The sequence below is a fragment of the Coenobita brevimanus genome, chromosome 50 (genome assembly GCF_032717465.1).
Source record: "Coenobita brevimanus isolate Jiangsu-jjx chromosome 50, ASM3271746v2, whole genome shotgun sequence".
Taxonomy (NCBI): Eukaryota; Metazoa; Arthropoda; class Malacostraca; order Decapoda; family Coenobitidae; genus Coenobita; species Coenobita brevimanus.
This window is the reverse complement of record NC_137003.1, coordinates 53,942,371-53,957,326: the sequence shown is the minus strand read 5'-3', so window position 1 is coordinate 53,957,326 and position 14,956 is coordinate 53,942,371. Positions and strand designations below refer to the sequence as shown.

Sequence of the window (14,956 nt, the reverse complement as noted above, 5' to 3'; positions counted from 1 at the left end):
GTCTGTCAATATAAGGACCACTGTTGGACCGGACTTTTTCTTCGACGGGAGAATGTTAGCCAGAATTAACTCCTTCTTAAGCTGATGAAGTACGAACAGGAATACCCCTTCATACCGCGATTCCTCCATTTACCAGTCTGCTTCCCGATAACTGCTACTGTGAACTGGGCGAAACTGGTGGCTCAGAAAAGTAGAGTCGGTAGTACTGGAACTTTAACAGGTAAGTTTTCTGTGATGTACTGTGGGATTAAAATCAAGAGAGAGAGTAAATAAAAGGCGAGATATGAGGAGGACTTACTGCAGCAGCCTACAGTGTGCTTGTACTACTTGAAAGACATTACATCTGTACTATTCTGGCGCTGTTTGTTAAACTTCTTCACCTCTTAAACATTCCCACACATGTCCACCTCTTACACATTCCTACACATGTCCATCTCTTACACATTCCTACACATGTCCACCTCTTCTCTTCAACCTTAACATCGCTTCCTAAAGCTGCCCTGATTTACAAATGCTCTCATCCGTCACTATTCCTCCTTGTGCACGTGCCTACAGCTGCTACACACGCCTACACCCTTTCTACACATTCCTACAAGCTCTCTACACTTGTCTACACCTTCCTGTCTCTGCCTACACCTCCCCCAAACACCCCTAGCCATCATCTGTGGCCAATCAGTGTCACCTCTCAGGGATTCACAACTTACAGTCCCTCCATTAGTCCAACGCCCTATCACATCACACAGGCTGCGGTGTGTGTGTGTGTGTGTGTGTGTGTGTGTGTGTGTGTGTGTGTGTGTGTGTGTGTGTGTGTGTGTGTGTGTGTGTGTGTGTGTGTGTGTGTGTGTGTGTGTGTGTGTGTGTGTGTGTGTGTGTGTGTGTGTGTGTGTGTGTGTGTGTGTGTGTGTGTGTGTGTGTGTGTGTGTGTGTGTGTGTGTGTGTGTGTGTGTGTGTGTGTGTGTGTGTTTCATTACATATCTACCTACCTACCTACCAATTTACCATACCTACCTACTTACCTGCAAGCACACACATTCCATTTTTCAACATGCCTCAGTCTCCCACATGACTATTTCCTTTCATTCAACAGCAACTGACTTAATCCCTTTCTACTCCACAGTTTTCATGTTGCTTCTTTTTATTTTCGTCCTTCTGACAAGATCACACTGCATCTCTTTAAAAATCAGCTTCACAGATGTTAGGTGTGCTAAACCGATTCCGTGCTTTTTCCTTTTACTCCGTTACCGCTGCGTGCAAAACCGCTTTCATGTGCTCCACGGCTCACCACATTTAGCGTTTTAACATACAGTGCTGTCAGTGCTCTCTCTCTCTCTCTCTCTCTCTATCTCTCTCTCTGATTTCCAGGCTTTGAAACATACCGCATCCAGGCGTCTCAAAATGATCGGGTCTTGAGTTAGGGACTTCTTTTATTCAACTTCTTAGAAAAAGACAAGTTTGCACGCTCTCAGCCTTTGGTTTTTTCTTGTTCCCATGAAGAATATATACATACATACACACAAACATATACACACACATAACTACATACCCATATACACATACATTATATACACACATGCAGCTATATACCTACGTGACCACATACATCTATACCTTTTATATATATATATATATATATATATATATATATATATATATATATACACACACACACACACACGCATGCAATACACACACACACATACAAAATCAAACATACATACACTCAAACGCTCACTCTCCTCCCACACACATGCACACTCATACATATTCACCCTTTCATACACTTAAACGCTTGACCATCTCTCTCTCTCTCTCTCTCTCTCTCTCACACACACACACACACACACACACACACACACACACACACACACACACACAAAGAAAACTGAAAAAGCAAGAGGGAAACACCAAGATAAAGGATTAATCATACGATAAGAAACAGGAAAGAGAAGATATATTATTTAATCAGCTAAGTAAATACAGGAGAGAGAGAGAGAGAGAGAGAGAGAGAGAGAGAGAGAGAGAGAGGTATTAGCAAGATTAAAGCCACCACCTCAAGAAAAACGGACGCCCTAAAACATTCTTATTTCCCGTCCTTTCAGCTCTCTCACTCTCTCACTTATGCAATCCCCCCCTCATGTAGTCCACTTGCTCTCTTCCTCGCTCACTCACTCACTGCCTCTCTCACTCACCCACTTACTCAATCCCTCCCTCACTCACACACTCACTGCCTCACTTACTCACCCACTCACTCACATTTTCCCTAACATCCAATTACATTTCTCTCTCTCTCTCTCCTACCAGCTCACCCTTCCCTACAACTCCTCACAAGCAACTATAACCTCTATCAACGGGGACCATAAGGGCGCAAATAGAACAAGACGGAAGGTTACAAAGACAACCAGGGAGACACAGAAATAGAGGCACAGAGGGTTACATTGCTCACCCAGCCTCACTACAGGATAAGGATACAGAAATTGATGCTTAGGGAGATGTTACAGAGAAAAATCGAGCTGCCAGATTGGGGTACAGAGATATACAGAAGTTACAAAGACCTTCCAGTTTTCCGCAGCGCCAAGATACGGAAATAGATACAGAGGGAGAAGGAAAGTGTTACACAGAAAATTCATGTCCTCTACACGTGGAATACAGACTGAAGCACAGACAGTAAAAATATAATCCATTCTTACACAGGCACCACGATTCAGACATAAATGGTTTGGGAAATGGAGTTACAAGTGGCACAGAAAAATCAGGCTTTTCATATCCTTCACCTTAAAAAGTATAATTGAAGCTACACAGACGAGCAAAAATCTTAACATCGTCCTTCTGTGCGCTCAGGATACAGAAACAGAGCCACAGACGTTACACAGAAAGCTCAGTCCTTCTATAAACGTGTGATATACAGACAGACACAGAAGCAACACAGAAGATCTCAATTACTATCGCCCGCCTTTACAGGGAGGAGCGATAATGTTTTTGCCCGCCTGTGTGTGTGTGTGTGTGTGTGTGTGTGTGTGTGTGTGTGTGTGTGTGTGTGTGTGTGTGTGTGTGTGTGTGTGTGTGTGTGTGTCTATTTGTCTGTCTGTCTGTTTGTTCTCATTGTATCTCACGAACGCCTTGAGCTAGTCTGGCGGGCGTTTACCATTCGGCTTCCGACTGCTTTTCTTTCATTTATATCAAGGAAATCCTATAATAACAATGATACAGAAATGAAAAAAAAAAAAATCTATAACCTTGAGATCAGATGTAAAATTTATTTGTAACTCTATAATTGGCTCACATTACAAAAGGAGAGGAGAGATAGATACATACATACATAGAAAGATAGATAGATACTGTAGAAAGATAGACAGACTGACAGACAGATAGATACATAACTAGACTGATAGATAAAATACAGAGGCAAGACAAAATCCCTTTCAAGACCCAATTCAAAGAGAGGACGTGGAGAGAATGGCCCTGACTGCAGCACGTCAAAACAAAAGTGAGAGAGAGAGAGAGAGAGAGAGAGAGAGAGAGAGAGAGTCGAACAGCAAATGGAAAGAGAGAGAGGGGGAGGGAAAGACGAAGGATATGGATGAGTTGGTTTCCCGGGATGAGAAAGTGAAGAGTGGAAAAGAGTTGAGAGGGAGAGGAAGGGAGAGAAAGAGAGACGGACAGGGAGAGGATGGGATGGAAAGAGAGGGGATGGAAAGGAATGAGGAAGGGAAGAAAAGAGAGAGAGAGAGAGAGAGAGAGAGGGGGGGGGAACGGAAACGGAGAGGGAGAGGGAAGGAGAGTGGGAGATAGAAAGAGAGAAATGGGAAGGAAAGCGAGAGGAAGAGTTGGAGTAAAGGGAGAGAGGGGAGAGGAAAATGGGGAGGGAGAGGGGGAGGAAAAGTAAGAGGGGAGGAAGAAAGAGAGGGAGAGAGAGTGAGGGGAAGGAGTAGCCAAGGAGGAGGAGGAGAAGCCAAGGAGGAGAAGGAGAAGAAGCCAAGGAGGACACAGAAAGAGACATTTCACCCTTTGATAGATTTTTTCCTTCCTCGAGATGAAGTAACAGGAAAAGAAAGAGAGAGGCTAAGGGAAAAGAAAAATAAAAGGAAACCAAAGAGGAAACAGGAAAATCAAAGTGAAAGTCGCTGGCAGGAGAAAATGGAACAAGAGACAAGAAAGTGAAAAACAGAGTGAAGGAAGAGTGATGAGAGGTCGTACTGGACGAAGAAGAGAAGAGTGAATGTAAGAGTGATGACAGAATTGGTAAGAGGAAGAGGAGTAAGAGGAGGAGAGAATGAATAAGACTGAAATAAGAGGAGTGAAGAATGACTAAGAACAGTGACAGAGTTGGTAAATTAAATAATAATAAAGCAGAAGAGCAAATTAATGAATAAGGGTGAAAGGAGAGGAAGGGAGAGAAAATGAAAAATAAGAGTGAAAGAATAAGAGTAAAGAGAAAATGACTTAAGTAAGAGTGAATGCAAGAATGAATGTAAGAGTGACGATGGAGTTGGTAGGACAAGGGAATGCAAAGCGAAGCACCAATCTACACTTTGGGGGAATGACGCGTGAGGGGAGAGGTGAGGGGAGGGGAAGGGAAAGGAGAAGGAGAAGAGAGGGAGGAGGAATGGGTGGGAGGAATAGGGGAAGGGGAGAGGAGGGGCCAGAGGGAGAGGGGGAAGGGAAGAAGGTCGGGGGAAGGGGAGAAAAATGAGGACATGGAGGGAAGGAGAGCATGGAGAGACGAAAAGGAAGGGGAAAGGGAAAGTGGATGAGGGAAGGAGGAGGGGAAGGAGTGAGGGAGAAGAAAGGAAGGGGTAAGGGAAAGGAAGGGAAAGGAAGGGAAAGTCGAAGGGAATTACGAAGTCAGAGAGGGGGATAGGAAAATAAGGGAAATGGAAAAGGAAAAAGGGAAGAAAATAAGAAGGTGGAGGGAAGGGGAAAGGATGGAGGGAAGGGGAAAGGATGGAGGGAAGGAGGGTTGTAAAGAAGGAGACGAAAGGGGAAAGGAAAGGATAAGAGAGAGAACGATAAACTGGAGGGGAAGGGAAGGGGACGACAAGGGAAGTTCTACGCACTGACTGAGTTCCCAGACAAACTTCACCAAAATATAGTAACTTCAGCCTCGAGTCAACAGAACCTTACCACAAACCCTCACTGCGATTTTTCTATTGGCTTTCCCATAACCAGACAGACAGACAAACAGGTGACAGATAGACAGACAGACAGACGGGGGAGAAAAATGCCTTCACCTCCAACGGCAGAGGTTATAAGAGGGTTGAGAATGCAAAAATATAATATGCATGACGACAGTAAGAGTGAGTCTGTGAGAGTATGAATGTAAGAGTGACCGTGGAAGATTGTATACGATAAATGTGAAAAACAGTCGTAAGCAAAAGTCATCACGCAAGTCTGAGTGAAGAAGAATGTGTGTGTACAAGTGAGCTTGTAATAATGATCGAGTGACGTCTGAGAGAATGAGTTAGTGAGAGTGAAAGAGTGACGTCCAAGAGAATAAGTCTGTAAGAGTGAAGCAGTGACGTCAAAATGAAACTTACCACACGCATCATTGCCACACCACAAGAACAACACTAAACAATAACAAACAGGAATATGACAACAATATGGAGTGAATCCAGAAGTGAATGAGTAAAAGTGAATGAGTAGAAAGGCGTGAGTGAAAGTGAGTGAGTATGAGCAAGATAGTGACAAACCTGAGAGTAGTATCCCTGGAGGTCTGGATGAGTAAGAGTACATGTAAGATTAAAAGCAAAAAGCACAAGATCCTGAGTGTAATAAAGCAGCCTTGGTCACCTATTAAAAAAAAAATAAAAGCAAGGTCACAGCCTACCTGATCGTTGTACTCCTGGCCTCTTGGATGAGTAAGATTAAGAGTATGACTAAGAGTAACCGTAAGAGGAGTAAGAGGAAAGAGGAGTGACTTACCTGAGAGTAGTGCCCCTGGCCGCCTGTATGAACTCCTCGAGGGGTTCATCAAAACACTCCAGCACCAGCGCCACGTATTCGCAGCTCGAAACCTGTAGGTGAAAAGGGATAGGTTAGTACATGGAGCACAGGTAAGGTAAAGTAAGGTAAGGTAAGGTAAAATAAGGTAAGGTAAGGTAAGGTAAGGTAGGGCAGGGCAGGGCAGGGTAAGGTAAGGTAAAGTAAGGTACGGTAAGGTAAGGTAAGGTTAGATCAGTGGGTGACATAAATGGGAAAGCTGGGTCACTTTAGGGTATCACAAGCTAGGTCAGGTCAGGGCGAGTTGGGTCAGTGGGGTGCTTAAACATGTGAGGATTAAACAAGGGCTGGGTCAGAATATGGATCCCCGGCCAGGTAAGGTAAGATGGGGTCAGCGGGGAGGAGGGACAAACAGGAGGTCAGGTCATCAAAGCGGCAAAAGATAAGGGAAACAAAAAAAAAGTATGAAAATATTACTAGCAGATCCACCACCAAAAATAAAGTAAAACTAAAAAATAAAAAATAAAAGGGGGGGCTTCGTTATTGTTTACCGACTACACGAAGATCATTAGACGTTCATTATTCACCAAATCCCAAGCCTCCCCTAGGATATGTACCGCAATAATCGCCTTACATCCCGGTCTCCAACTGCACTGCTTGATGAATAGGGACGAGGGGGAAACACACACTACCAGCATGAAAACAAAGGGAAGAGGCTGGGCAACTGAGACTCCCTGAAGGTACAGAACGCTGGCAGATTTTTAATGATACTTTCAAGGCTGTGAAATCCTCTGAAATCCATTGAAATCCATACATGTTCTCGCCCGCGTCCACTGGGGTCACTTTTATAGGTCAACAATGATGCAAAATTCCCGCCCCCGGTCAGCAATTACTTGGTGTGGACGCGCCCTAACACTACCATCACTCCTCTTGCTTGTGTATTTTTAACCCCGTCGGTAAGAGTTGGTCAGTTTTTCCTCTATTCTTCCTGTCATTTGTCGATTTTATTCAGCTTAGGGTTGGCTTTTGGAACTGGAGTGGGATACATACAGCAGCGTTAACCCTTTACCTTCAGGAGGCTGCCCCATGTCGACTAAAATCGTCTGGAGAGAGCAAAAATTAATATATAAGAATCGTCCTCGCTAAGAAAACATGCAATGAGGTTATAAAAGTTTGCCATATGGGTCTCACACACACACACACACACACACACACACACACACACACACACACACACACACACACACACACACACACACATCGCCCTCAATCTCTCCTTTTCCATCCTTTCTTAAATGACATAAAATTGCACTGTGCAAAGGTGAGGTCATGCAAACCGTGGCCCTGTGATGCTGACCGCTGCCTCCCACCATCCCATTTCCGTCATGCACTACCCATTACGCCACGGACAAATCCTCCTAAGCGGCCCCCGTCACGGTATCCACGTATGGTTATAATGTTGTCGTCTCGTTTACACACTGCCTTACCCTGATAAATATCGAGGTTGCTACGGGGTGCAGCGAGGGTCGGTAGAGTGGTGGATGTTGGTAGAGGTGGTGGCAGGTGTTGGTAGAGGAGGTGGGAGTGGTATGAGTTAGTGTGGAGGTGGTGTGTGTTAGCAAAGTGACGGAAGAGGAAAATAATTTGCTGACATCAGGAGTTGGCAAAGGAAGTGGTGAGAGTTAGCAGAGGATATCATGCTGTTGGTAAAGGACGTGTTGGCAGAAGATGTGTTAGCAGTTGGTAGGTATAAAGGTGTGAGTAGGTAGCAATGGAGGTAGTTGGTGATTGGTGTTGGCAGAGGAAGTGTTGGTGGATGTGGTAGGATGTGGTCGTGGTGGAGTTGGCAGAAGATGTGGTTGGTGTTGGTAGAGACAGTGGTAAGGATTTGCAGGGGAAGTGTTGTTCAAGGACGGGCTAGGAGTTGGTAGTGGTGGTGGTGGAAATCATCATCATCATCATCAGTAACATAAGTCATCACCACCATCATCACGCCTCCCTTTTCCTATTTTTGCAACCGAGGTGGGCATGATCCAGGAATAAACACACACACACACACACACACACACACACATAGTCGAAACCTTCACGTCCTCATCACTAAGCACTTCAATCCAATTACCTTTTCTATTGCTTGACTATTGCTATCTTCAGGCGATTCTCAGCTCAGGGGATTAATAAAGACTGAAGCTAACCCCTCCAGTTCGAAACAACCCTCCTGTGCTGAATAAAATCGTCTGGAGTTAAGAATAAATTAAAAGACAACTAAGCGAACTAAACACTCTGAAAATTGGACAGTAAATAATTGGGAAAAATGGGGGTCTGCGTAGCCCCATTGCGAGACGGTGTGAGCGAGAACGAATCTTTAATGAAGCCAATTTCTCGCTCAAAAGAACAGCGATCAAGTTGGGAATGACGAAAATTGATGAAACCCACTGAAATGTATTGAGACGCGGGTTGGCACGGCAGCAGAGGGATGTGTTAAGTATATCCCTTTAATAAAAATAAAGAAAGAAAGACACAAAGGCTGACTCTACATAAATTTCTTTCTTCCAAACACAGTGTTGAAAATTCGCTGTTGTTGTTGCGCGCACACACACACACACACACACACACACACACACACACACACACACCCACCCACACACACACACACACACACACACACACACACACACACACACACAGACGTGGGCAAAAACATTATCGCTTCGCCTTGCTAAATGTGCGGGCGATACTAAAAATACCATGAAAAATAAGGCACATCCATTAAACTGCCAATGTGTCAATTAATCCCGGGTGTGCAACATATGAAGGTAATTAACACGTGCTAATAACGCCCTCACTTTGCGTAATTAGCACCAATACACCCACCTCATCATCTACCACCACATCCACCTCACTTCCTTTATTACCTTTATTTCATTACTCAGCTAATTTATTCATATCAACTCTCTGGCTGCAAATTCTTACCATGCATTTTATTTATTTATTCTTTATTTCGGCTTATGACAGACGATTTTACTGCGCTCATGAGAGACCCAGAGCGCGCGCGCGCACACACACACACACACACACACACACACACACACACACAAATTATTATGATTATCGCTTTTATAATATCTATACAAATTTAATAACTTTCTCCTATGTTAGTGAAGGAAATTATGTCGATATTAAAAAGTAATAAATTGAGGGATAATATAAAAATAAATCGCAAGGGGAAAAATGCTACGATGTCTCCCGTCCCTCGTGTTGGACCTCACGGAGCGAAAAGGGCTAAGGAAAACATGAGGAATAAGCTACGAGACGAGAAAGATGGGGTGAGGAGGCTGACGAGGGTAAGAAAAGTTAAGAAGGTCACTGAAGGGAACACAGGTCAAGGTCAAAGGTCAACACTGGTCATACGGAGGCGACAGTAATTAACATAGGTCAGCGGGAGGACAGGAAATGTGGGGGGGTCATAAAAGGTCATCGGCGAGGCGGAAGTCGAACGTTAATGTGTACTTACGATGGCTGATGAGATTATAATTGTATAATCAGAATTAGGTTATTAGGTAGTGTGTGTGTGTGTGTGTGTGTGTGTGTGTGTGTGTGTGTGTGTGTGTGTGTGTGTGTGAGAGAGAGAGAGAGAGAGAGAGAGAGAGAGAGAGCTGCGAACATCGATATTATGCGTCTAATTAAGAACGAAGGTAGCAATTGCATGTTTGTGTGGCAGATGCGTGTTGCATGTGTGTGGAAGGCACGTATGTGGGGGGCAGGTGTGTAAGGCAGGTGTGGAAAGGCAGGTGCGTGGGGCAGGTGTGGAAAGCAGGTGCGTGGATGGCAGGTGTGTGGATGGCAGGTGTGTGGAAGACTGGTGTGTGAGGAAGGTGTATGGAAGGCAGGTGTGTGAGGAAGGTGTATGGAAGGCAGGTGTGTATTACGTATCTAATTACATACAGGGGTGCAGAGTCTAGATGCTTCTTGCTTTGTCGCATCCATAATTACACCTGATCACACTGGGATATGAGGTGTTATGTGAACTTGCTGCATCGAAAGACAGTTTGCTCTCTCTCTCTCTCTCTCTCTCTCTCTCAGGATCAGTTTAATCCATCTGCCTATCCATCTATCTATCTGCCTATCTACCTAAATATCTATGAATGTGTACGTGTCTATCAATCCATCTATATCTATCTATCTGTGCTTCAATCTATCGATCAATCAATCCATCAACCAATCCAGCGACATCAACCCATCCATGACACACCAAAACCACTTTTAAAACTCCATTTTGACCCCACCACAAAAAAGAACAAGGGATATTAATTGCTCCTCCACAATTCTAAGGTACGACACGCCCGGTTTCGAATCCTGATCCCAAACTCTAAATGCGAGCCAGTAAGATCAGATGGTGACGAGTGCATGGTAATCGGAGTCTAATTAACTTTTTTTCTAATTCGGTAAAGGTAATTAGCTTCAAAGGTATTTAGTGGAATTGCTTTACTCAGAGGAGACGAGGTGTGACGGTAGGGTTGGTGTGTGGGTGTCGGGTTTGTGTGGGGGTGGCGGGTGTGTGAGGCAGGTGTGTGTTAGGTATTGAGGCAGGTATGTGAGGCAGGTGCGTGAGACAGGTGTGTTAGGTTTGTGTGGCATGTATGTGAGGCAGGTGTGTAAGGTATTGAGGCAGGTATGTGAGGCAGGTGTGTAAGGTATTGAGGCAGGTATGTGAGACAGGTGTGTTAGGTTTGTGAGGCAGGTATGTGAGGCAGGTGTGTTAGGAATGTGAGGCAGGTCCGTGAGGCAGGTGAGTCAGACAGGTATGTTTCTCGAATGACAAAGCGAGCGACATCTCTGAGGCTTATCTCGTTGCATTTGAGAGAGAGAGAGAGAGAGAGAGAGAGAGAGAGAGAGAGAGAGAGAGAGAGAGAGAGAGACAGACAGACAGACTGGAGAGAATGTTGAGATACTTTACCCACCCTGAAATAAAGATAACCCACCTCTCCCTCCCTCCCTCCCTCCCTCCCTCCCTCCCTCCCTCCCTCTCTCTCTCTCTCTCTCTCTCTCTCTCTCTCTCTCTCTCTCTCTCTCTCTCTCTTTAAAATGTATCTCCGTCTTGAAAATTTCATGTCTTACCCATTTTATGTTGGTTGTTATGCGTTCCCCCCCCCTCCTCTCTCTCTCTCTCTCTCTCTCTCATAATGTCAAGTAACCCAACTCCTCATGTCACTTACTCCCTCCCTTCGCTTCTCACCTTTCAAGTCCCTATCCTCTCTCTCTCTCTCTCTCTCTAGTCCCCCGTCTCTTCCACGACCAACCTTCTCCCTTATTTTCTTCCCTTCTTCTTTCCTTTCCTCCCTTTTATCCTTCCTTGTTTCCCCCCTACTTTCTTCCTCGTCGTTCCTGCCTTCACTTTTTCCTTCCCTCCTTCCTTCCTACTTCCCTTTCCTCCTTCCGTCTCTCATTTCCCTCCTTCCTTCCTTCCCTCTTTCTTATGCCCATCCTTCCTTCATTTTTTCTTTCTCGCCTTTTTCCCTCCTTTCTTTCATCCTCTCGTCTTCCTTCTCTTTTCCCTTCCTTTCTTCCCTCCTCCCTTTTTGTTTCCTTCCTCCTCCTCCTCCTCCTCTCAATTTCCTCCTTCCCTCACTCCTTCCTCCTCTTGACATCTCCTTTCTTTCCACTCAAAGTCTCGTCTCCTTTGATCGTCTCTCTCTCTCTCTCTCTCTCTCTCTCTCTCTCTCTCTCTCTCTCTCTCTCTCCCTGCCTCACTGCCTCCCTCCTTATCAGCTTCTCTCCTCGAGTCTCCAATTCCCTCCTTCCTGCCAGCCTCTCTTTCTCCCTTCCTCTCTCCTCTCCCTCCCATCCTCCTCCTCTTCCTTCCCTTCCTTCCCTCCCACTTCTCTCTTTCCAGTCCTCTCATTTCCTTCCCATACTGCTCCCCATTCCATATACTTCTCTGCCTTCCGTCCTTCCTTCCTTCAATTTTTCCTTCCTCTTCCTTCATCTCTACAGCTTTATCTCTCTCCTCTTTTCATACCTCCTCTCTCTCTCTCTGTCTCTGTCTCTCTCTCTCAATATCCTTCTCCCTGCTTGTTGTTTACCTCCCTCCCTCCCTACTTCCTGTTTTCATTTCCTCCTTTCCTTTCCTTCCTACCTCCTCCTGTCCCTGTCTCATGCCTCTCCTCCTGCCTCACCACTGCCTACCTCCCTGCCCGTCTGCCTACCTCACAACCTCCTTTCCTACCTCCCTCTCTCCTTGCCTACCTCCTCGCTACCTCACACGCTGCCTACCCCTACGCTTCCTCGCTCTCTCTTTCTCTACCTCACACTCTGCCTAATTCTCTGCCTACCTCCCTGCCTCGCCTGTACTGTAAAAAGAGGCTTCGTTATCTCTGTATTCCTTCAATGCCCAAGTTCCTATCAAACCAAGATATCGCCGGCGGTGGAGTGACCAGGGGTGGGGAGGGGCGGCGGGAGGGAAGGGAAAGGAAAGGAGGGAGGAGACGGGTGGGGTGGAGATGGGGAGAGGGTGGGGAGGGAAAGGAACGGAGGGAAAAGGAAAGGAATGGAAGGGCAGGATAAGTGCAAGCGGGGGTTGATGGGAATGGTTTGGGAAGTGAAAAGATGGAGAAAGGATAGGGAAAAGCAACGGAAAGGAAGGGATGAGAAGAAGGGAAGGGAAGGGAAGGGAAGGGAAGGGAAAGGAGGGAAGGGAAGGGAAAGGAAATGATGAGAAGGGAAGGGAAACGTAGAGATGTAAAGTGAAGGAAGTGAAGGATAAGCACAGCAGTAAAGGGAAGTTAAGAGATGGAAAAAGGACACGGAAGGGAAGGGATTGATGGGATGGGATGGGATGGGACGGGATGAGAAGGGATGTGAACAGAAAGCAAGGGAAGGGAAGGGAAGGAAGGCAAGGGTAGGGATGGGAAATATAGGGATGGAAAAAGAAGGGGAGGAATAGGAAGGAGAGGAAAGGAAGGAGAAGAGAAGACAAGAGAGGGGAAGGGAAGAGAAGGGAAGGGAGAGGTGATCAGCCGAGGCAGGGTACGAGAGGCGGGGCTAGGGAAGGGAGTTAGGCAGAGGATGAGGCAGGAAGTACGAGGAAAGGTAAGGGAGGGAGAGAAGGAAAGGAGGGTAAAGTCTGGTAAGTGAAGAAAGGACAAAGGTAAGTTAGGAGGAAAGGAAAGGATGGAGGGGAGGCCTAAAGGAAAGGATGGGAAAGAAGGAGAGAGGCTGAGAGGGTGGCGAGAGGGCAGGAGGAAAGGAAAGCTGGTGTAGAAAGGATGGAAGGGTGAAAGGAAGGAAGGAGGGGAGGATAAAGGAAAACAAGGGAAGGAAGGAGAGAAGGATGAGTGTGCGGGAAGAGGAAGGGAGGAAGTATGACAGGTCTGAGATGAGCTGAGTGGGGCTAGACGAAGTGGGAAAGTTGAGAGGGAGGTTGGGTGGGGAGTGGAGGGGAGGGGAGGGGAGGGAAGGGGAGGAGAGGGGAGGGGTGGGGCGGAGATGGAATTGCAGTGGATCTGGTTCAGGAAAGATAATGTGAACTCCGAAAAGTGGATTAGGTGGACTGGGGAAGAAAATGAACAACAGGCAACGACAGGTAAATAGACATATAGAGGTTAGATAGATAGACAGATGGATAGACATATAGAGGTTAGATAAACAGATTAAGGACACCGGACGGGACTGGGCAAGAGACACTTTCCTCTCCCAATATGACAGCAAGTTGTGAGGAAGGACCCAGGTTCGATCCATACTGCCTCAATCTTGCCATAATCTGAGAGAGAGAGAGAGAGAGAGAGAGAGAGATTCCGAGAGTGTGCGCGAATTATGTGCACCGGTGTGTGTATATTTATGTTCTGATGCATGTGCGTTTTAAAATTCGTGAATTACGAATATGAATACATTATACCGTGACTTACTGTGTGTGTGTGTGTGTGTGTGTGTGTGTGTGTGTGTGTGTGTGTGTGTGTGTGTGTGTGTGTGTGTGTGTGTGTGTGTGTGTGTGTGTGTGCGCGGGAGTTGAGTGGGTGGGTGGATGTGTGAGTGAGTGAACATACAAGCATACACATACACGTGTACATACCTATAAGTAAGGTCTCTCTCTCTCTCTCTCTGTCTCTCTCTCTCTCTCACACACACACAGATTCTTTCTCAGTCTGCTCATAAATTACAAAAGCTTCCCCTTCAGCTCGTTTTCTATGGAGCGGAAATGAAAATGGAAGACAGGTTAACAAAACAACGCATATATATCCTTTTTTTTTTTTTTTTTTTTAACTTTCTCTCATCGTACTACCATATTTGCTTTTCAATATATTTTTTACTTTTTTCTTCCTCTTCCTGCATTTATTGTCTCCTATTTTATGTTTTTGTTTTCCTTTCTTTTGCCGTATAAACTCTCCTTTTCCTTTACCATATTCTTTTTATTCACCATTTTCTCTTTTCTTTCCTCGTCTTCCTCTTCTAAATCTATCTTTCTTCTTCCTTTGGATTTCATTTTCCTCACATTACTCCTCCTCCTCTTCCACCTCTTCTTCGCTCTACATGTTTCCTCCTCCTCTTCCTCCTCCTCCTCCTCCTCCTCCTCTCCATTTTCTTGATTGCTATAAAACCTGTTCCCCTAATTTCAGCTCCTCTCTTCCTCCTCCTCTTCTTCCTTTCCCTGGCTTCTTCCTCCTCCTCCTCCTCCTCCTTTTCATTTTCCTTCCGCTTGCCTTTCTGTCTTCCTCCTCCTCATTATCTTTCCCTTGCTACCTCTTCCTCTTCTTCCTCTTCCACTTTCTTCTTCCTTGCTTCCTCCTCCTCCTCCTCCTGTCCTCGTTCTCCCAATTTCCTCTTTCTTTCATCCTTAACCTCTCTCCTCTTATCTTGCCAATTTCATTCTTTATCAAATCACTTTCTCCTGCCCCCCCCTCTTCCTTCTCCTCCTATTCCATGCCTTTCTTCTTCTTCTTCTTCTTCTTCTCCTCCTCCTCCTCCTCCTCCTATTCCTTTTTTTGATTATTCCTTTTACTTTATTACATTCTCCTTCAGG

At 45.6% G+C, this 14,956-nt stretch overlaps 1 protein-coding gene across 1 annotated transcript in view; it reads right to left on the bottom strand.

Annotated features, from left to right (window-relative positions):
• Positions 1 to 14,956, bottom strand: part of LOC145399798 (uncharacterized) — a 662,740-nt gene that overhangs the window by 213,669 nt on the left and 434,115 nt on the right. Inside the window, exon 9 of the mRNA XM_080272347.1 lies at positions 5,923 to 6,014. Within this exon, the coding sequence (XP_080128473.1) occupies positions 5,923 to 6,014 (92 nt within the window). The remainder of the gene's footprint in view (positions 1 to 5,922; positions 6,015 to 14,956) is intronic.